At 48.8% G+C, this 23,431-nt stretch overlaps 1 protein-coding gene across 4 annotated transcripts in view; it reads right to left on the bottom strand.

The window, feature by feature from the left end:
• Positions 1-1,839: 1,839 nt before the first annotated feature.
• LOC134355076 (choline transporter-like protein 5) overlaps positions 1,840-23,431 on the bottom strand; it is a 202,401-nt gene continuing 180,809 nt past the window's right edge. For 3 of the 4 annotated variants that reach the window (XM_063064811.1, XM_063064810.1, XM_063064814.1), the window contains 5 exons: positions 23,123-23,196; positions 11,395-11,465; positions 7,450-7,538; positions 5,983-6,067; positions 1,840-3,172 (listed from right to left, as the gene is read on the bottom strand). In XM_063064811.1, the coding sequence (XP_062920881.1) occupies positions 3,054-3,172; positions 5,983-6,067; positions 7,450-7,538; positions 11,395-11,465; positions 23,123-23,196 (438 nt within the window). In that variant the 3' untranslated portion in view covers positions 1,840-3,053. The remainder of the gene's footprint in view (positions 3,173-5,982; positions 6,068-7,449; positions 7,539-11,394; positions 11,466-23,122; positions 23,197-23,431) is intronic. The other variant, XM_063064812.1, reaches the window with a different exon arrangement.

Raw genomic sequence — 23,431 nt, 5'->3', positions numbered from 1 at the left:
CAACCCCCACTCTACTCCCTGTACACTCACGACAGTGTCCTCAACCTCCACTCTACTCCCTGTACACTCACGACTGTGTCCTCAACCTCCACTCTACTCCCTGTACACTCACGACTGTGTCCTCAACCCCCACTCTACTCCCTGTACACTCACGACTGTGTCCTCAACCCCCACTCTACTCCCTGTACACTCACGACTGTGTCCTCAACCCCCACTCTACTCCCTGTACACTAACGACTGTGTCCTCAACCTCCACTCTACTCCCTGTACACTCACGACTGTGTCCTCAATCCCCACTCTACTCCCTGTACACTCACGACAGTGTCCTCAACCCCCACTCTACTCCCTGTACACTCACGACTGTGTCCTCAACCTCCACTCTACTCCCTGTACACTCACGACTGTGTCCTCAACCTCCACTCTACTCCCTGTACACTCACGATTGTGTCCTCAACACCCACTCTACTCCCTGTACACTCACGACTGTGTCCTCAATCCCCACTCTACTCCCTGTACACTCACGACTGTGTCCTCAACACCCACTCTACTCCCTGTACACTCACGACTGTGTCAACACCCCGATTCTACTCCCTGTACACTCACGACTGTGTTCTCAACCTCCACTCTACTCCCTGTACACTCACGACTGTGTCCTCAACCCCCACTCTACTCCCTGTACACTCACGACTGTGTCAACACCCCCACTCTACTCCCTGTACACTCACGACCGTGTCCTCAACCCCCACTCTACTCCCTGTACACTCACGACTGTGTCCTCAACCCCCACTCTACTCCCTGTACACTCACGACTGTGTCAACACCCCCACTCTACTCCCTGTACACTTAGGTCTGTGTCCTCAATCCCCACCCTACTCCCTGTACACTCACGACTGTGTCCTCAGCCCCCACTCTACTCCCTGTACACTCACGACTGTGTCCTCAGCCCCCACTCTACTCCCTGTACACTCACGACTGTGTCCTCAACACCCCCACTCTACTCCCTGTACACTCACGACTGTGTCCTCAATCCCCACTCTACTCCCTGTACCCTCACAACTGTGTCCTCAATCCCCACTCTACTCCCTGTACACTCACGACTGTGTCCTCAACCCCCACTCTACTCCCTGTACACCCGCTGAGCTGGGGGAGAGTCACACTGTGACCGTGATGCTCTGTGGTGCCATGATAATATAGCCGTTATTGAAGCACTGTTCCAACTCGGGGCGTCCGAGTTCAGAGGTCAACCCCAGCATCCTCAGTGAGCAAGTTTGCATTTCTTTCCCATGTGCACCTGGATTTCTTCCGGGTTCTCCGGTTTCCTCCCATAGTCTAACGATGGCCATTTAAAATCGCTCTGGGATTAGACTAAAGTTAAATTGACAGGGCCCGTTGGGCTGGGAGGGTCTGTTCAGCACTATATCTCAAAATAAAATAATGAATCCACAGTGTGGATGGCATGGTAGCGTAACGGTTAGCTGAATTGCTTTAGAGCCCCAGCGATCACGACCGGAGCTCAATTGCCGTTGCCGTCTGTCAGGAGTTTGTATGTTCTCCCCATGACCGTGTGGGTATGGCCCAGATGCTCGCGATCTCCCCCACGTTCCAAAGATGTCAGGTTGACGCTCAGCAAGTCGCAGGCACGCTACGTTGTTGTTGGAAGCTCCCAGCACATCTCGGACCATGTGGGCTGTTGACGCAAACAACGCATTTTACAGTATCTTTCCATGGACATGAGACAACGTGAAAAAATGCATGAAGCTTATCTTTAAGAAGTGTGAGTGGACCAGTGTTTTACAGACAACTGGCCCAATCTGGTTGTGATCAGGTCAAAGGTCGTCTCCATAAGCAACAGCCCAGTTACTTAAAAACCTTTATTAAATGGAAATATTTCAATGCAGTGCTATTCAATAAAATTGGGCCAACCGAGGGGACAGATAGTAATGGACAATACAAGGCATCAAATACCAAACGTGGCCAGTTAATTGCACAAAGCATTTACAGCAAAAATTGCTCCGCTTTCTGCACAGCAGAAGAGATGGGTTAGAATATAAAGCTTAAAGTCGTCATGCAGTGATCAGTTTGTGTGGAGCAACAGTAGAGTTGTATGGCCCTGTTAGTAATCCATAAAAAAACAGTCAAAGAAATGCCAGATCACCGGGATCCCGTGTTTGGCACCTACCCACGATCACAGCCCAGTGAAGACGGGGCAAGAACAGGACTGGTCCCTCTCATTGTGTGGTTTGTCCCTTTGAATTTACATATCTGCCCTGACTGGGAGACTATGCCCAGAGGAACCCCCTCCCTGATCGATGCTATAAAACTCCAGAGCAGAATTAGGCCACTCAGTTCATCATGTCAGCTCCCTGGCTGGGACAGTCGCACAGCGGGTAGAGCCGCTCTCTGCCGGTCGAGAGACCCGGGTTCGATCCCGACCTCTGGTGCTGTCTGTGTGGAGGTTTCCCCTGGGTGCTCCAGTTCGCAAAGACATGGGTTAGTTGTCCCCAGAGCGTGGGGTTGTTGTGGCAAAGGGGAGGGGTATCAATAGGTGGTTAATGATTAACAAGAACAGCATGGTTCTGTGGGCAGAATGGCCTCCTCCACAGGAGTAAAGGAGTTTTCCCTCACCCAAAGGGAGAGGCATTGGGAATTCTTTCCCTCAGGCGCTGAATACTCTCACCCTCATCGGAAGGTAGTAGAACTGAGCTGTGATGCACCACCCTCTGTGACTGGATAGCCGCTCCCCACACGAATCTGGCCAAATCTCTCACCACGACACCTTGTGGAAAGGGTCGGAGCTCAGGGTCTTTGCAGACCAGTATTCACCGGTCACAGGACGCACTACGGACACCAGCGTACCCAACGCACAGACGGGACACGTCCTCCTAGAACTCCTGGCTCCTGCACACTTGTTACTGGGGGACGAAAGCGAGGCCTCTTCCCCAAACACAGAAAAATTGCTTGTAAGTAACTTGAATACGTCAAGGATTAGAGAACGTTCCAGCGAAACTCCTCAGGACCGCTTCTGGACATTGTCGGTGCCAGGTGGATGCGGGTTAGAGGCTCTTTTGCCTCTCCTCATTCTCGCGGTTCCTCTTGTTCAGAATTTTCATCAGAGTTTTACTCATGAAGTACGGTCTCTCCTCTGAGCCATCGTTTCGTTCCAAATCTTCCACTGCAGACAGTACAGACAGGCAGACCGACTTACTGAGATACAGCACAGAATAGCCCAGCAACCCGCCAATTTAACCCCGGCCAAATCACGCCACAGTTTACAGTGACCCACTAACTGGTACGTCTTTGGACTGTGGGAGGAAACCAGAGCACCCGGAGGAAACGCACGTGGTCATGGGGAGAACGTACAAACTCCTTACTGAGAACGCCATGATTGAACTTGGATCTCCCATAGCCCAAACTGTAATAGTGTCACACCGTGGTGCAAACCCCACTCCACCCCACACATCTCACACCCCTCCCCACCCCACCCCTCTCCTCCTCACCACCACTCCCCACCGTGCCCCTCCTCACATCTACCCCCACACCCTCCCCTCGCCACCCCTACCCGCCTCACACCCCTCACCCCTCCCCAATCCAAACCTCTCCTCACCATTTCCTTCCTCACATCACCGCAATCTACTCCTCCTAACCCCGCCCCCACTCATCCTCAGCTCATCCCTCCCATCCTCACCCTATCCCTCGCCACCCCACACCTCACCCCTCCCCTCCTGATGCCAACCCTCCTCCCCACACCATCTTACCCAATCCCACCCCTCCCTCCCTCCCTCATCCCACTGCACCTCACCCCACACCTCCATACCCCATCCCACCCCTCTCCTCTCCACCCCTCTGTACCCCATCCCATCCCGCCTCACCCCACCCCTCTCCTCTCCACCCCTCCATGCCCCATCCCATCCCTCGCCTTCCCACCCCTCCATGCCCCATCCCACCCCTCCTCACCCCACCGCTCTCCTCTCCCCTCTCCGTACCCCACCCTACCTCACCCCTCCCCTCCTCACCCCTCTGTACCGCACCCTTCCGTAACCCATCCCACCCCTCCTCACCCCCATATGGACTGGGATTCGAGAGCCCGCACCTCCGGGGTGATTGCAGCGGGTACAGCCGCTGCCCCGTGTCTCCAGAGACCCGGGTTGAACCGCGACCTCTGCCGCTGTCCGGTGGAGTTTGCACGCCCACTCCCTCTGGGTGCTCCTGTAAACCTGCACATCCCAAAGATGGACTAATGTGTGGGTGAGGGTCGAAGCTCAGGGGAGCTGGTGAGAATGGGTTACAGGGAAAGTTGTGTGTGTGGGGGGAGGGGGGTGCGGAATCAGCTCGGTAAAGCAGCCTGAGATTGATGGGTAGCATGGCCTCTGATTATGCCACAAGAAATTAGAGTAAAGCTGTGATCATTTGGCATAACTGCGGATTTAGAACATAGAATAGCCAAGGTCCTTCGGCCCACAATCCTGTGCTGACTATTTCACCTGCTCTAAGGTCTCTCTCATGATACATTGCCCTCCAGTTTTCTATCATCCATGTCCTTATGAAGCCCAGCATCGAGGACACCTTCAAAAGACAATGCTGCAAAAAGGCATCACCCAGAACATACCCTCTGCTCACTGCTAGCATCAGGGAGAAGTACAGCAGCCTGAAGTGTTGTATTCCCTCCGCCATCAGATTTCCGAATGCACAGTGAACCCATGAACACTTCCTCACCATTTTTCCTCTCATTTTGCACTATTTACTTTTGACACTGTGATGCTAAACCTGGGATGTTAACTCTGTGATGTTGAACCTGATTCTGAGGGTCCCTTCAATGTCCCTAATGTATCTGCCTCTAGCAGTACCCCCGGCGGGGTGTTCCACACACCCACCACTCTCTGTGACACCCCCTATATCCCTCAAAATGATGTACCCTCGAATAAGCTATTCCATTCTTGGAAAAAGTCTGGCCGTCCACAAGACCATAAGACAAAGGAGCAGAAGTCGGCCATTCGGCCCACTGAGTCTGCTCCGCCATTTTATCATGAGCTGATCCATTCTCCCACTTAGTCCCACTCCCCCGCCTTCTCACAATGAACTTTGATGCCCTGGCTACTCAGATACCTATCAATCTCTGCCTTAAATACACACAATGACTTGGCCTCCACTGCTGCCCGTGGCAACAAATTCCATAGATTCACCACCCTCTGGCTAAAAAAATTTCTTTGCATTTCTGTTCTGAATGGGCGCCCTTCAATCCTTAAGTCATGCCCTCTCGTACTAGACTTCTCCATCATGGGAAACAACTTTGCCACATCCACTCTGTCCATGCCCCTCAACATTCGAAATGTTTCTATGAGGTCCCCCCTCATTCTTGTAAACTCCAAGGATACAGTCCAAGAGCGGACAAACGTTCCTCATATGTCCACTTGATCTGTGCCTCTCAACATCTTATACATCTCCATAAGTCACCTCTCATCCTCCTTTGTTCCAGAGAAAAGTCCAACTCAGTCACCAAAGGGGTCTGTGGGTGAAAGTGGGAGGGGAGGTGAGGGGGAGTTGGAGGGAAAGGAAGAGGGAGGTGGAGGGGAGAGGTAGAGGGGAAGGGGAGGGAGAGAGAGGGGGAGGGAGAGAGAGGGGGAGAGAGGGGGAGGAAGGGCTGAGTGAGGAGAGGGGGTATGAGGAGGGGATTAGGGAGGGAGAGAGTGAAAGGAGAGGAGATAGAGAGAGAGAGAGAGAGATAGATAGAGAGAGCATGTGTGTGTGTGTGTGTGTGTGTGTGTGGGGGGTGGGGGGGGTGCCTGCCCGGTGGGAGTTTGAGTCTGACAGGAGGTGTGGGTGAGGTTGGGATGTGGACCGTGGCCAGTGGGATGCCCAAGATGACTGTCCCCAGCTCGGAGGTGTGGCAATTCGAGTGGCCTCACCCCTCCTGAGGTCCAGTCTGAGTGCCCCACCCTCCCGAAGGCCAGTCAAAGTGTGCCCCACCCTCCCCGAGGTACTCACGGAAACAGAGGAACAGGGTGTCCACACACATGGCGTAGACGCTGAAGAATCCGTGTGCAATCAGGTAGGAACCGAAAATGACTGTCTGTGGAGAGCAGAGGGATGGGTAAACTCAGAGAAACTCCCCCTCACATACGTACCCCATACTCCCACCCTCCCCCTACACTCACTCCCCACCCTTCTGCACCTCACCCTCCCTCATTTGCAGCCACAGAAAAAGGCCCTTCACCCCATTGTGCCCATTCTGACCCTCTGGTACCCAGCCATTCCCCAGCCCTTCGGTCTGCCCTGGTGACAGAAGTTCTCATCCTAATACTCGCCGTATCCAGAACGTTGTGGGGATCTCTGCCCCCACACCCACTCCTTCAGGTGGTGCACCCCGGGAGAGGGAGGGTAACAGCAAGCAGGTGAGAAGACCCACCCCTCATTGGCTGTCACCTCACGGAACGGCACAGAGAGGACAAATGGCCATCTCCCGCTCCGGTCTCTCTGACCCTGTTCTGTGTGTCCCTGGTCTTCGCTGTTTTAGTTACAGTCAGAGATTACACTTGTGTTACTTCTTGCAGAAATTGTGTATTTTATAGAATTATAGAACATCACAACACAGAAACAGGCCCTTCGGCCCATCTGGTCTGTGCTGAACCACTAATCTGCCTAGTCCCATTGACCTGCAGCTGGACCATAACCCTGTCACTCCTCCTATCCAGGTACTTATCCAAACTTCTCTTCAATGTTGAAAGCGAACCCACATCTGGTTGCCTCAGTAACGTAGCAGTTAGCGTGACGCTATTACAGCTGCAGGTGCCAGAGTTCAGAGTTCAATTCTGACGCTGTCTGTATGGAATGCCTGCGTTTTCCCTGGGTGATCCTGTTTCCCCCCGCACTCCAAAGGTGTACCGGTTTGTAGGCTAATTGGTCATTGTAAATCGTCCCGTGATGAGGCTAGGGTTTAATCAGGGGTTAGTGAGGTGGTGGTTTGTCGAGCCGGGAGGGCCTATTCCACACTGTATCTCTAAATAAATAACCCTCTTCCACTGGCAGCTCGTTCCACACTCTCACCGCCCTGAGTGATGACGTACCTCTCAGGTACCCAAAAAATGCTTCACCTTTCACCCATGACCTCTAGTTTGAGTATCACCCAACCTCAGGAGAGAAAGCCTGCTCACATTAACCCTATCTATACCTCTTGTAATGTTATGTACCTCTGTCAAATCTCCCCTCGTTCTCCTCAGCTCCAGGGAATAAAGTTTAAACCGATTCAACCTTTCCCGGTAACTCAGGTCCTCAAGCCCTGACATTATTTTTGTAATGTTTAGCTTGCATATTTCCTTGCGAAGACTGTGTGTGTGACACTCACTGGGCTTTGCGCCAACGAGAATAAACTCCACTTTGATTTTGAGATTCTCCCTGTCTACGATGAATGGTTGGAGGGTGGGGGAGGGGGAGGGAAGACAGAACAGTCCATACCGCCAGAGGGACCCAGTAATAGTTCAGCGAGGGAGCTTCCTCCGCGATGATGGTTATCCTCCGTGTGAAGAAGAAAAAGGCCAGAACTCCTAGAAACACAGGGAAACATCAGTCATTAGACAAAGAACAGAGGATGAGTCTCTGAATGCCCTCCTTGTGGAATACATGGGTTTTCTCTAGGTGCTCCAGGTTCCTCCCACTGTCCAAAGATGTACTGGCTAGATTAATTGCTTATTATAGATTGCTCCGTGATGAATTAGGGTTGTCGGGGCTGCTGAGTGGTGCTGGAAGGGTCTACAAACAAAAAAATATATAGAACACAGGGCCTTTGGCCCCACCACGTTGTGCTGACCCTTTAATCTACTCTAAGATCAACCTAACCCTTGCCTCCCACATAGACTTCCCTTTTTCTATAATGCAAAGTCAAAGTATATTTATTATCAAAGCATGTATAATGTATACATACAGGGCAGCCACAAAACAAAGGACCCCAAAAGAACCCATTAAAAAAAAGACTGTCAAACACTCAATGTGCAGAGAAAGAGAGCAAATCGAGCAAACAATAAAAGTAAGCCTAAATAGCATTTAGAACAAATTTGAGTCCTCAGACACGAAGCCCAGGGCAGGCCGTGGCCACACAGTCACAGCCACAGCCTCAGTTTGGCACATTGCGGAGTCAACATCGCAGAGCCCACAGACACGAAGCCCTGAGAAGGCCACAGCCTCAGTGCACCAAAGAAGGGAGTAGATGTTCCTATCTAAGATTTTCTTAAATATCCCTAATGCACCTGCCCCTACAACTACTCCAGTGTGTTCCACGTATCCCTTCCAGTGTGTAGAAAAGATCTACCCCTGAAAATTCCCCCCTATACTTTTCTCCACTACCTTAAAAGTTATGCCCGCTTTAATTAGCCATTTCTACCCTTGAAAATGTCTCTGGCTGCCCACTCAGTCTATCTCTCCTATCACCTTCTACAGCTCTATCAAATTACCTGCTTCACTCCAGAGAGAAAAGCCCTAGCTCGCTCAACCTATCCTCATTATCAATGTTCTTTAATCCCGGCTGCATCCTGGTAAATCTCCTCTGCACCCTCCCTAAACCTTCCACATCATCTTTATGAGGTGACCAGAACCGAACACAATACTCCAAGTGTGGTCTATCCAGTATTTTAAAGAGCTGTAACATTATCATGGCTCTTGAACCCGATCCGCCGACACTCCACACACCTCCTTAACCACCCTATCAATCTGCAGAACAACTTTGAGGGATCTGTGGACGTGGACCCCAAGATCCCTCGGTTCCTCCTCAAAGGGGAGACAGAAACAGTCGGAACAACACACATCAAAGTTGCTGGTGAACGCAGCAGGCCAGGCAGCATCTCTAGGAAGAGGTACCGTCGACGTTTCGGGCCGAGGCCCTTCGTCAGGACTAACTGAAGGAAGAGCTAGTAAGAGATTTGAAAGTGGGAGGGGGAGGGGGAGGGGGAGATCCAAATGATAGGAGAAGACGGGAGGGGGAAGGATGGAACCAAGAGCTGGACAGGTGATTGGCAAAAGGGATACGAGAGGATCATGGGACAGGAGGCCCAGGGAGAAGGAAAAGGGGGAGGGGGGAAACCCAGAGGATGGATAAGGGGTATAGTCAGAGGGACAGAGGGAGAAAAAGGAGAGAGAGAGAAAGAATGTGTGTATATAAATAAATAATGGATGGGGTACGAGGGGGAGGTGGGGCATTAAGGTGGGATATTCATGGAAGTTTCCGGTAACAAATGCCATGAGTCTGTACAATGCAAAATGCACAGGGCACCACAGTCACATGATGCTATTACAGCTCAGTGACTGGAGTTCAATCTGATGAGTTTGTATGCTCTCCTCCTGGAATGCCTGGGTTTCCTCCAGGTGCTCTAGTTTCCTCCCACACTCCAAAGACATACTGATTCGTAGGTTAATTGTCCATTGTAACTGTAAATTGTCCCGTGATTAGGTTAGGGTTGAGATGGGGGTTGCTGGGCAGTGTGGCTCGAAGGCCAGAAGGGCCTGTACCACAATAATATCTCTGAGTAAAATAGAAGAGTCCCAGGACCACTCACTGGGCACATCACCATCAGCACCCCCTAGATCAAAGGTTAACGGCCGGCCAACAGGAGAGAGGTGGCTGGGGTCAAGAGGGTGCAGCTGAAACACGGTCTCCAGCGGAGGGGTGATGGGAACGCCGAGAATGGGAAAGATGATTGATCATGAAGAGCACCCGATTGCCCACCATTGAGAACATCTACCATAAACGCTGCCTGGGCAGGGCAAAAAGCATCATCAAGGATGCATCTCACCCTGACCATGGACCGTTTACTCTCCTCCCGTCCAGTAGGCGCTACAGGAGCCTCCGCTCCCGCACCAGCAGGTACAGGAAGAGCTTCTTCCCTGAGGCTGTGACCCTGCTGAACCTCACATCAAAACGCTAAGCAGTATCATAGTCATAGTCATAGTCATAGTCATAGTCATACTTTATTGATCCCGGGGGAAATTGGTTTTCGTTACAGTTGCACCATAAATAATTAAATAGTAATAGAACCATAAATAATTAAATAGTAATATGTAAATTATGCCAGGAAATAAGTCCAGGACCAGCCTATTGGCTCAGGTGTCTGACCCTCCAAGGGAGGAGTTGTAAAGTTTGATGGCCACAGGCAGGAATGACTTCCTATGACGCTCTGTGCTGCATCTCGGTGGAATGAGTCTCTGGCTGAGTGTACTCCTGTGCCCACCCAGTACATTATGTAGTGGATGGGAGACATTGTCCAAGATGGCATGCAACTTAGACAGCATCCTCTTTTCAGACACCACCATCAGAGAGTCCAGTTCCATCCCCACAACATCACTGGCCTTACGAATGAGTTTGTTGATTCTGTTGGTGTCTGCTACCCTCAGCCTGCTGCCCCAGCACACAACAGCAAACATGATCAGCAAATATTGCACCCATATTGTACTGTCTCAGTACTTTTATATTTGTGTGCTGTAGCACTTACTTTTCATTCACAGTTATTTTGTAAATAACACTATTCTTTGCATTTCTGGTTAGATGCTAACTGCATTTCATTGGCTTTGTATCTGTACTCGGCACAATGACAATAAAGCTGAATCTAATCTAATGTATAGAAAGTAAAAGAAAGATCAGTCACGTGTGTCACATGTATACCGAAATATCAAAATATACAATGAAATATATCACAACACACAGAAATGCTGGAGGAGCACAGCAGGTCAGGCAGCATCAATGGAGCAGAATAAACAGAGGCTGTTTCGGGCTGCCACCTTTTGTCACCGAAACGCGTTGTTTAAATCAACAACCAAGTCCGAGAATGTGCTGGGGGCAGCCCGCAAGTGTTGCCATACATCCAGCACCAACGTAGCACGTCCACAACTCACTAACCCTAACCCATACGTTTTTGGAATGTGGGAGGAAACCAGAGCACCTGGAGGAAACCCATGTAGTCCCAGGGAGAACATACAAACTCCTCGCAGACAGTGGCGGGAATTGAACCTGGACTGCCGGTGCTGTAATGCATTATGTAACTGCTACGCTGCCGTGCTGAATGAGGGAGGCTGAACTGTGCTTAACGTTCATAACCAGAGGACACGAGGTGAAGGAGAGGGGCAGAGGGGCGTGGGGGAGAGGGGGAGAGGGGGAGAATGTTCCCTCAGCAGGAATCTCTGCCAGATTAGGAAGCAGATTCAACAGGGATGAGGGAATGTGCAGGGATGCAGGGAGTGAGTTGGGGATTTGAAAAAACTTTCAAAGGGTCAGTACCGGCTTGATGGGCCAAACAGCCTCCTTCTGTGCAGTGAATCAAATGCAAAGGAGCATCTTGTCGGTGAACATGAGGAATCCTCTGGGAGCGGATGTGTGTGGGAGCATTACAGTTAGACTGTGGTGAGACCAGGACTTACCCACACCCCCAACGATGAGAAGTTTTCCCAGAAACAACAGGAAGTCCGTCACTTTATCCAGCACCGCTACCCTGCAGGATGAGATCAACATGATTTATGAATCAACGTGACGTGAGAGAAGGAACTGATGAAGCTGGAGTGGTGTATATGGATTACAGTACTTCCCAGTTACTCTGCTGCCATTGGTATTGGTACATGTACTGAGATACAGTGAAAAGCTTTTGCTTGTACGCCACCCAGACAAATCATTCTATTAACCAAGAACATCGGAGTAGCAAAATGAAAACAGAATGCAGCATATATTTATTCTAGGAACACTTGATGCCGCTGGCCTGTACTCGCTGGAGTTGAGCAGCACGAAGGGAGATCTCATTGAAATCTGTCAAATGTTGAACAGCCTACACAGAATGGACGTGGGGAGGATGTTTCCTATAGTGGGGGGAGTCTAATAACAGTGGGCACAGCCTCAGAATAGAGGGACGTCTATGTACAACAGAGATGAGGAGGAATTTCTTTAGCCAGAGGGGGGTGAATCTGTGGAATTAATTGCCCCAGCCAGCTGTGGAGGCCAAGTCATTGGGTCTATTTAAGGCAGGAGTTGACAGGTTCTTGATTAGTCAGGGCATCAAAAGTTATGGGGATAAGGCTGGAGAATGGGGTTGAGAGGGATAATAAATCAGCCATGGTGGAATGGCAGAGAAGATTCAATGGGCTGAATGGCCTAATTCTGCTCATATATCTTATAATGCTACAGTGAATTGCTTTTGCTTGTGTACCATCCCAGACAGATCATCCATACACCTGTACATTGGGGTTCTAAACGAATGCAGAATGAGGAGACCGCTGGAAATTATAGAACAGTAAGTACTACTTTAGTGGTGGGAAAATTATTGTAGAGGACTCTCAGAGACAGGATTGATGAGCATTTGGAGAGACAATCTGATTAGGTATAGTCTGTTTGGCTTTGTGAGGGGCAGGTTGTGCCTCACAAGCCTGACTGAATTCTTTGAGGATGTGACAAAGCACATTGATGAAGGTAGAGCAGTGGATGTAGTGTATATGGATTTTAGTAAGGCATTTGATAAGGTTCCCCATGGTAGGCTCATTCAGAGGGTCAGGAGGCATGGGATCCAGGGAAATCTAGCTCTGTGGATCCAGAATTGGCTTGCCCACAGAAGGTAGAGGGTGGCTGATGCCTGGAGGTCGGTGACCAGTGGTATTCCACAGGGATTCGGATGAGGAAGTGAAGGATGTTAGCAAGTTTACTGATGACAGAAAAGTTGGTGGAGTTCAGGACAGTGTAGAAGGTTGTCAAAGGTTACAATGGGACATTAACAAAATGCAAAGCTGGGCTGAGAAGTGGCAGACGGAGTTCAGCCAGGAAAGTGTGAAGTGATTCACTTTTTAAGGGCAAACTTGCAGGCAGAATACAGGGTTAATGGTAGGATTCTTAGCAGTATAAAGGAACAGAGGAATCTTAGGATCGCTCAAATTTCCATGCAAGTTGATAGGATGGTTAAGGAGGTGTATGGTGCACTGGCCTTCATTATTTGAGAGACTGAGTTCAAGAGCAGTGTTGCTCTATAAAAAATTCTGGATCGATCTCACTTGGAATATTGTGTTCAGTTCTGGTCATCTCATTATAGGAAGGATATGGAGAGGGTGCAGAAGAGATTTACTAGGATGTTGCCTGGATTAGAGAGCATGAGGATTATGAGGATGGGTTGAGCGAGCTAGAGCTTTTCTCTGTGGAGTGAAGGAAGATGAAAGGTGACTTGATAGAGGTGTACAAGGTGATGAGAGGCATAGATAGAGTGGACAGCCAGAGACGTTTTCCCAGGGCAGAAACGGTTAACACAAGGGGCATAATTTTAAGGTGATTGGAGGATATCAGAGGTAAGGGTTTACACAGAGAGCAGTAAGTGTGTGGAATGCCCCGCCAGAGGTGGTGATAGAGGAAGATGCATAGGGGCATTTAAGAAAGATTGGCATGAGGATGATAAAAAAAGGAGGGTTGTGTAGGTGGGATGGGTTAGAAGTTCAGCACTGCATTGTGGGCTGAAGGGCCTACACTGTGCTGTGGTTTTCCATTTACAGGAGTTTGCATTGGGACATTACAGAGGGAGCTTCACTCTCTGTCTGACCCTGGAGTGTGGGAGGGGACATTACAGAGGGAGCTTCGCTCTGTATCTGACCCTGGAGTGTGGGAGGGGACAGTGCAGAGGGAGCTTCGCTCTGTATCTGACCCTGGAGTGTGGGGGGGGGGACATTACAGAGGGAGCTTCACTCTCTGTCTGACCCTGGAGTGTGGGAGGGGGCAGTGCAGAGGGAGCTTTACTCTGTATCTGACATTGGGAAGCTTTTAAAAACCAACAGAAGGCAACTAAAAAAACTATAAAGAGAGAAAAGATTAAATATGAAGGTAAACTAACTAATAGCAGAATTAGGCTATTCAGCCCATCAAGTCCACTATGCTACTTCATCATGGCTGATCCTGGATCCCATTCAACCCTATACACCTGCCCTCTTACCGTATTGCTTGACGCCCTAACCAATCAGGAAGCTATCAACTTCTGCTTCCAATATACCCTCAGACCTGGCCTCCACTGCAGTCTGTGGCAGTGCATTTCAGATTCACTGCTCCATGACTAAAAAAATTCCTCCTTACCTCTGTTCTAAAAGGTCACCCCTCAATTTTGAGGGTGTGCCTTTTAGTTTTTGGATACCCCCACCACAGGAAACATCCTCTCCACATCCACCCTATCTAGTCCTTTCAACATTCGGTAGGTTTCAATGAGATCCCCCCGCATTCTTCTAAATTCCAGTGAGTACAGGCCCAAAGCTGCCAAAAGCTCCTTATATGTTAACCCCTTTATTCCTGAAATCATCTTTGTGACCCTTCTCGGGTCTCTCTCCAATGACAAGACATCCTTTCTGAGATATGGGGCCCAAAACTGTTGACAATTCTCCAAGTGTAGCCTGACTAGTGTCTTATAATGCCTCAGCATTATCTCCTTTCTTTTATATTCTATTCCCCTTGAAATAAATGCCAATATTGCATTTGCCTTCTTTACCAGAGACTCAACCTGTAAACTAACTCCTAAGTCCCTCTTAGGGATATCTGATATTTGAATCTTCTCCCCTTTTAGATAATAGTCTGCACTATTGTTCCTTTTTCCAAAATGCATTATCACATATTTCCCAACACTGTATTCCATCTGCCACATTTTTGCCCATTTTTCCAATTTGTCGGTGTCCTCCTACTACTGCATTGCTTCCTCAGCACTACCTACCCCTCCACCTCTCTTTGTATCATCACAAACTTTGCCACAAAGCCATCAATTCCATTATCTAAATCATTGACAAACAATGTGAAAAGTAATAGTCCAAATACTGGCTCCAGAGGAACACCACTAGTAACTGGCAGCCAACCAGAAAAGGCCCCCTTTATTCCCACTCGCTGCCTCCTGCCTGTCAGCCATTCCTCTATCCATGCCAGTATCTTTCCTGTAACGCCAAAGGATTTCATCTTGCTAAGCATTTATTATCCCTCTCAACCCCATTTTCCTACCTTCTCCATGTAATCTTTGACACCCAGACTCATCAAGAACCTATCAACCTCCACTGTATATATACTCAGTGTCTTGGCTTCCACAGCAGTCTGTGGCAATGAATTCCACAAACTCACTATGGTCTAGCTAAAGAAATTCCTCCTCATCTCTGTTCTAAATTGACGTCCCTCTATTCTGAGGCTGTGCCCTCTGCTCCTACACTCCCCTGCTGAAGGAAACATCCTCTCTTGGCCTTTAAATATTCAATAGCTTGCAATAAGATCCCCCTCATTCTTCTAAACTCCAGCAAGTACAGGCCCACAGCCATCAAACGCGCCTCATATATTAACCCTTTCATTCCTGGATTATTCTCATGAACCTCCTCTGGACCTTCTCCAATTCCAGCACATCTTTTCTTAAATAAGGGGCCCAAAACTGCTCACAATATCCCAATGCAGTCTGCACAATGCCTTATAAAGACCCAACATTACATCCCTGCTCTTATGAACATTGAAGGTAGATGGAGGTAAATGGAAGGGCGGGGCTTGGAGGGATATGGGCCAAATGTAGGGAGCTGGGACTAGTTGGGTGAACATTGTAGTCAACTTGGACTCGTTGGGCCAAATCTGTTTTATACTGCCCTATGACTCTCTATATAGAAGACAGGTGGATGTGAATGAGAGAGTTATGAGTGTGATGGCCCCAGAGTTGGTGGAGTGGTGGACAGCCAGAAAGATTGACTGAGGCTACAGCAGGACAAAGATCAGATGGTACTCTGGGTGGAGTGTCGGCAGGTAGAACCTCATCCTGACTAGTCCGATGCATGTAAATGGGATTAGTGTGGACAGGCAAAATTATTCAGCATGAACAAGACGGGCTGAAGGGCCTGTTTCTGTGCTGTACCACTCTGTGATCCTAAGGTAACCTAACTGTAGTTAAGAAGATCAGAAGCAAGAGTAGGCCATTTGGCCTGTCAAACCTTCTCTACCATTCAACAAGATCATGACTGATTTGGCTGTGGACTCAGCTCACAGTAAGCAGATTGAAGTTCCTGGGTGACAGTATCTCTGAGTATCTATCCTAGGCCCAACATATCCAACATATTAATGCAATTACAACGAGGAAGCACGGAAGTGTTATATTTCATTAGGAATTTGAGGAGATTTGGTATGTCACCAAAGACTCTTGCAAATTTCTACATTTGTACTGTGGAGGGTATTCTAGCTTGGACTTGGATCCACTCCAATTTACTCACTGAAGCAGATGCCATCTCATTAGCTCTTCACACAATCCTGGAATATCTAGACAGCAAAGGTGCATATATCAGGATGCTCTTTATCAACTACAGCTGCTCAGCACTCAATACCATCATCCCCTCAAAACTAATCAATAAACTCCAAGACCTGGCCTCAATACCCCCTTGTGCAATTGGATCCTGGATTTCCTCACTTGGAGACCCCAGTCAGTTCGGGCGGCAAAAATAACTCCTCCACAAACTCTTCATCAGGACTGAGTCAACTGTACTCTTTTCCCTGATGCTGAGTTCCAGCTGAGTTCCTCCAGTATTTTCAGTGTATTGCTTGGATTTCCAGCATCTGCAGATTTTCTCTTGTTTCCTCCACAATCTCCATCAGCACAGGGCACCACAGGGATGTGTACTTAGCCCCCTGCTCTACTCACTTTACACCTGTGACTGTGTGGCTAAACACAGCTCCAACACAACATACAAATTTGATGATGACTCCACTGTTGCGGGCTGTATCAAAGACGGCAATGAATCAGCATACAGGAGGGAGATTAAAGAGTTGGCCGAGTGGTGTAATAACAACAACCTCTCACTCAATGTCAATAAGACCAAGGAGCTGATTGTAGACTTCAGGAGAGGAAAACCAGAGGTGCATGAGCCAGTACTCATCAGAGGACCCAAGGTGGAAAGGGTCAGCAACTTTAAATTCCTGGGTCTCATTATCCCAGAGGACCTGTCCTGGACCCTTGATATAAATATTATGGCGAAGAACGCACAGCAGCCTCTAAATCCTCAGGAGTCTGTGGAGATTTCGCATGTCATCGAAAACCTTGGCAAACTTCTATAGATGTGTGGTGGGAAGTGCGCTGACTGGCTGCATTACGGCCTAATATAGGAACACCAATGCCTTTGTGTGGAAAATACTACAAAAGATAGTGGATTCAGCCCAGTACATCACGAGTAAAAACCCTCCCAACTGTTGAGCACATCTACGTGAAACGTTGCTGTAGAAAGCAGCATCCATCATCAAAGATCCCCACCACCCAGGCTATGCTCTTTTCCCGCAGAAGGTACAGGAGTCTCAGGACTCTCACCACCAGGCTCAAAAACAGTTACTACCACTCAACCATCAGGCTCCTGAACAAAAGGGGATAGCAACACGCATTCAATTTCTGGTGTTCCCATGACCAATAATCTCACTTTAAGGACTCCTGTTATTTATATTTGTTTATTTCTGCATTTGCAGTTTGTTGTTCATTGATCCTGTTTACAGTTACTGTACTAGACATCTGTTAAGTACGCCCGTGGGGAAAAGAATCCCAGCGTTATATGTGGTGATATGTGGGTACTCTGACAATAAATTTTACTTTGAATTTTAACCAGCTGTATCACTGTCTGGTATGAGGGGGGTGCAATACACAGATTGGAAAATGCTGCAGAAAGCTCCAAACTCAGCAAGCTGGTCTCCCCAGCATGAAGACATCCTCAGAGACGAGGCCTCAAAGAGGTGGCATCCATCAGGATCCATCCCTCCTCTCATTGCTACCACAGAGGAGGTGGTACAGGAGCCTGAAGACACACACTCAACATTTCAGGAACAACTTCGTCCCCTGCATCATCAGATTTCTGAATGGACAACGAACCCATGAACACGACCTCAGCAGCTTTCATCTCTTTGTGCACTGCCTATTTCATATAATTCAATTTATATATACCGTATATATTTCCTACTATAATGTATAGTTTTTTATTATGTATTGCAATGTACTGCTGATACAAAACAACAAATTTCATGGCATATGCCAGCGATATTAAACCTGAATCTGATTCTGATTCAGCCTGCTATTTCCCTATTACTCTTAATCCCCCTGCAATGCAAACATCTATCGAACTGTACCTTGTGTACTGTATTTAATGAGGTAACCCATACTGCTTCCCAGGGAATCCCACCGATTCACTACTCTCTGGGAAAGGAAACACAAAATACTCTGCAGATGCTGGGGTCAAAGCAACACTCACAACACGCTGGAGGAACTCAGCAGGTCGGGCAGCATCTGTGGATGCATGCAAAAATGCCATTCCCTATTCCCAGTTCCTCCGCCTCCGCCGCAGCTGCTCTCAGGATGAGGCTTTCCGTTCCAGGATATCTCAAATGTCCTCTTTCTTTAAGGATTGTGGTTTCCCTTCTGCCATCATCAGTGATGCCCTCACCCACATCTCCATTTCCCGCACTTCAGCCCTCACCCCATCCTCCCACCACCACAACAGGGACAGAGTTCCACTTGCTTCACCTAGCACCCCACCAGCCTCCGGATCCAGCACATTATCCTCCGCAACTTCTGCCACCTTCAACAGGACCCCACCACTAAGCACATCTTTCCCTCTCCACCCCTCTCCGCTTTCCGCAGGGATCGTTCCCTCTGCGAATCCCTGATCCACACGTCCCTCCAGGTCATCTATTGCATCTGGTGCTCCCGGTGCGGCCTCCTCTACATCGGTGAGACCCGACGCAGATTGGGGGGCGGCTTCGTCGAGCACCTCCGCTCCGTCCGCCACAACAGACAGGATCTCCCGGTAGCCACCCACTTCAACTCTGCTTCCCATTCCCATTCGGATATGTTCATACATGGCCTCCTCTACTGCCATGATGAGGCTAAACTCAGGTTGGAGGAGCAACACCTCATCTACCGTCTAGGTAGTCTCCAGCCCCTTGGTATGAACATAGAATTCTCCAACTTGTGGTAATTCACTCCCCCTCCCTTCCCCTATCCCTATTTCACTCTGCCCCCTCCCCCAGCTGCCTATCACCTCCCTCATGGTTCCGCCTCCTTCTACTACCCATTGTGTTTTCCCCTATTCCTTCTTCACCTTTCCTGCCTATCCCCTCCCTGCTTCCCTCCCCCACCCCTTTATCTTTCCCCTCACTGGTTTTTCAACTGAACCTACCAGCCTTCTCCTTCCCACCCTCCCCCCACCTTCTTTATAGGGCCTCTGCCCCTTCCCTCTACTGTTCTGACAAAGGGTTCTGGCCCGAAACGTTGACTGATGGTTTCCACGGATGCTGCCCGACCTGCTGAGTTCCTCCAGCGTGTTGTGAGAGTTTCTCAGAGAAAGGAAACTGCTCCTCAACTGAAATCTGTTCCCCCAAATCATGAGGCTATGCCCCCTGATTCTAGTCTCACAACCCAATAGAAACAACTTTCCTGTGTCTATCTCACCTTCATAATTGTATATGTTACTGTAAGATCCCCTCTCGTTCTTCAGGTGATAGCAGCACAACACATGTATGTCACACATGCCCTTCAGCCCCTCTACTCTGTACTGAATGCTCACCTGATCCCTGTACCACCTCTGCACAACACACTCCCCGTCTCATCTCCACAACACCCTCCCCATCTCCACAACACCCTCTCCATCTCATCTCCACAACACCTTCCCCATCTCATCTCCACAACACCTTCCCCATCTCATCTCCACAATACCCTCCTCATCTCATCTCCACAACACTCTCTCCATCTCATCTCCACAACACCCTCTCCATCTCATCTCCACAACACCTTCTCCATCTCATCTCCACCACACCCTCTCCATCTCATCTCCACCACACCCTCCCCATCTCATCTCCACAACACCCTCCCCATCTCATCTCCACAACACCCTGCCCATCTCATCTCCACAACACCCTGCCCATCTCATCTCCACAACACCCTCCCTATCTCATCTTCACAAAACCCTCCCCATCTCATCTCCACAACACCCTGCCCATCTCATCTCCACAACACCCTCCCTATCTCATCTCCACAAAACCCTCACCATCTCATCTCCACAACACCCTCCCCATCTCATCTCCACTACATCCTCCCCATCTCATCTTCACAACACCCTCCCCATCTCATCTCCACCACACCCTCCCCATCTCATCTCCACAACACCCTGCCCATCTCATCTCCACAACACCCTGCCCATCTCATCTCCACAACACCCTCCCTATCTCATCTCCACAAAACCCTCCCCATCTCATCTCCACAACACCCTGCCCATCTCATCTCCACAACACCCTCCCTATCTCATCTCCACAAAACCCTCACCATCTCATCTCCACAACACCCTCCCCATCTCATCTCCACTACATCCTCCCCATCTCATCTCCACTACATCCTCCCCATCTCATCTTCACAACACCCTCCCCATCTCATCTCCACAACACCCTGCCCATCTCATCTCCACAACACCCTCCCTATCTCATCTCCACAAAACCCTCCCCATCTCATCTCCACAACACCCTCCCCATCTTAGCTTCACAACACCCTTTTCATCTTATCTCCACAACATCCCCTCCATCTTATCTCCACAATGCTGATTTATCTTATATCGACAACACCTTCCCCATCTTATCTCCACAATGTCCCCCATCTTCTCCAGAACACCCTCTCCAACAGGAAATAGAAAAGGCAAGTCAAAGGAGCAATGCTACGATAGTCATGGGAGATTTTAACATGCAAGTCAATTGGGAAAATCAGGTTGGTAATGGATCTCAAGAGAGTGAGTATGTTGAATGCACAAGAGATGGCTTTTTAGAGCAGTTTGTCGTTGAGCCTACAAGGGGAGCAGCTATACTGAATTAGGTACTACATATTGAACTGCAGGCGAATAGGGAGCTTAAGGGAAAAGAACCCTTAGGAGCCAGTGGTCACAATATGATTGTATTCAACTTGAAATTTAATAGGGAGAAAGTAAAGTCTGACGCAGTAGTATTTCAGTGGAGTAAGGGAAATTGAAGTGGTATGAGAGAGGAGTTCTGTTACCCCACTCTTTATGAAAGAAGGAAGGCAGCAGAAGGGAAATTACAGACCAGTTAGCCTGATCTCAGTGATTGGGAAGATGTTGGAGTCAATTGTTAAGGATGAGGTTATGGAGTACTTGGTAACACAGGACAAGATAGGACAAAGTCAGCCTGGTTTCCTTCAGGGAAAGTCCTGCCTGATGAACCTGTTGGAATTCTTTGAGATTACAAGTAGGATTGATAAAGGGGACGCAGTGGATAATGTATATTTGGACTTTCAGAAGGCCTTTGACAAGGTGCCACACACGAGGCTGCTTACCAAGTTAAGAACCCATGGTATTACAGGAAAGTTACTGGCATGATTAGAGCATTGGCTGATTGGTAGGAGGCAGCGAGTGGGAATAAAAGGATCATTTTCTGGTTGGCTGCCAGTGACTAGTGGTATTCCACAGAGGTCAGTGTTGGGACCACTTCTTTTTATGCTGTATATCAATGATTTAGATGATGGAATAGATGGCTTTGTTGCCAAGATTACAGATGATACGAGGATTGGTGGAGGGGCAGGTGGTGTTGAGAAAACAGATAAGCTGCAGAAGGATTTAGATAGTTGAGGAGAATGGGCAAGAAAGTGGCAAATGAAATACAATGTTGGAATTTGCATGGTCATGCACTTTGGTAGTAGAAATAAATGTGTGGACTATTTTCCAATTGGGAGAAAATCCGAAGATCTGAGATGCAAAGGGACTTGGGAGTCCTTGTGTAGAACACTCTGAAGGTTAACTTGCAGGTTGAGCTGGTGGTGAGAAAGGCAAATGCCATTTTAGCATTCATTTCAAGAGGTCTAGAATACAAGAGCAGGGATGTGATGCTGAGGCTTTATAAGGCACTGGTGAGGCCTCACCTTGCGTATTGTGAACTGTTTTGGGCCCCTCATCTTAGAAACTATATAGAGTACTGGTGAGGCCGCACCTGGAGTACTCTGTGCAGTTCTGGTCTCCATACTTGAGGAAGGATATACTGGCTTTGGAGGCAGTGCAGAGGAGGTTCACCAGGTTGATTCCAGGGACGAAGGGGTTAACCTATGAGGAGAAATTGAGTCACCTGGGACTATGCTCTCTGGAATTCAGGAGAATGAGAGGGGATCTTATAGAAACATACAAAATTTTGAAAGGGATAGATAAGATAGAAGTAGGAAAGTTGTTTCCATTGGTAGGTGAAACTAGAACTAGGGGACATTGCCTCAAGATTCAGGGGAGAAGATTTAGGACGGAGATGAGGAGAAACTGTTTTCCCCCCAGAGAGTGGTGAATCTGTGGAATTCTCTGCCCAGGGAAGCAGTTGAGGCTTCTTCACTAAATATATTTAAGATACAATTAGATAGGATTTTTATATAGTAAGGGAATTAAGGGTTATGGGGAAAAGGCAGGTAGATGGAGCTGAGTTTACGGACAGATCAGCCATGATCTTGTTGAATGGCGGGGCAGGCTCGATGGGCCGGATGGCCGACTCCTGCTCCTATTTCTTATGTTCTTAAAAGATGTGCTGGCATTGGAAAGGTTCCAGAGGAGGTTCACAAGGATGATTCGAGGAATGAAAGGATGATCATATGAGGAGCGTTTGACAGCTCTGGGTCTGTACTCCCTGGAATTCAGAAGGATGCGGGGGGCGGGATCTCATTGAAATCTTTCAAATGTTGAAAGGGCTAGACAGTGTAGATTTGGAAAGGATGTGTCGCATGGTGGGAGAGTCTAGGACAATAGGGCACAGCCTCAGGATAGAGGGGCGCCCTTTCAAAACAGAGATGCAGAAAGGTTAGTTAAACATTTCATTGGCCCAGCACAGCGTTGTGAGCTGAAGGCTCTGTTCCTGTGTTGTACTATTCTGCGCTCTGTTCCTGTTCCTCTGTTGTACTATTCTGTGCTCTGAATGTTCTACAATTATGCTCCGGACTCACTGTGTAGGGAAATATTTCCACAACCTCCCACCAAAACCTTGCTCTGCCTGCGTTCCCGAACTGGCCCCAGCCGCCCCTTCCCCATCCGAAGGGTCCCAGCATGTTGACGGGCCCCGATGAGAAATGCCTTTTGGTTGCCAGGTCGGGAATGGCGTTGCCCGTGGGCAGGAAGGGTGGGACCGTCTTCCCCTCACCTCACAACGTTCCTCATCAGGAGAAAGAAAGCTTCCTTCGCCGATGTGCAGAAGTTTTTACCATAGATGGCAATCTGTAAGAAAGAACAGTGACAGAGATATACGTCGCAGTGAAGAGGCCTTTCAGCCCATCGAGGCCATACCAACAATAAACCACCCATTGACACCAATCCTACACTGATCCCATTTCATTCTCCCCACACTCTCATCAAATCCGCCCAGATTCCATCCCTCACCCACACACTGGGGACAACATACAGCAGAGATTTAAACCACTAATCTGCACATCTTTGAGATGTGGGAGGGAAC

The sequence above is a fragment of the Mobula hypostoma genome, chromosome 12 (assembly GCF_963921235.1).
Source record: "Mobula hypostoma chromosome 12, sMobHyp1.1, whole genome shotgun sequence".
Classification (NCBI taxonomy): domain Eukaryota; kingdom Metazoa; phylum Chordata; class Chondrichthyes; order Myliobatiformes; family Myliobatidae; genus Mobula; species Mobula hypostoma.
The sequence above is the reverse complement of the archived record's forward strand: the minus strand, read 5'-3'. Positions and strand labels throughout refer to the sequence as shown.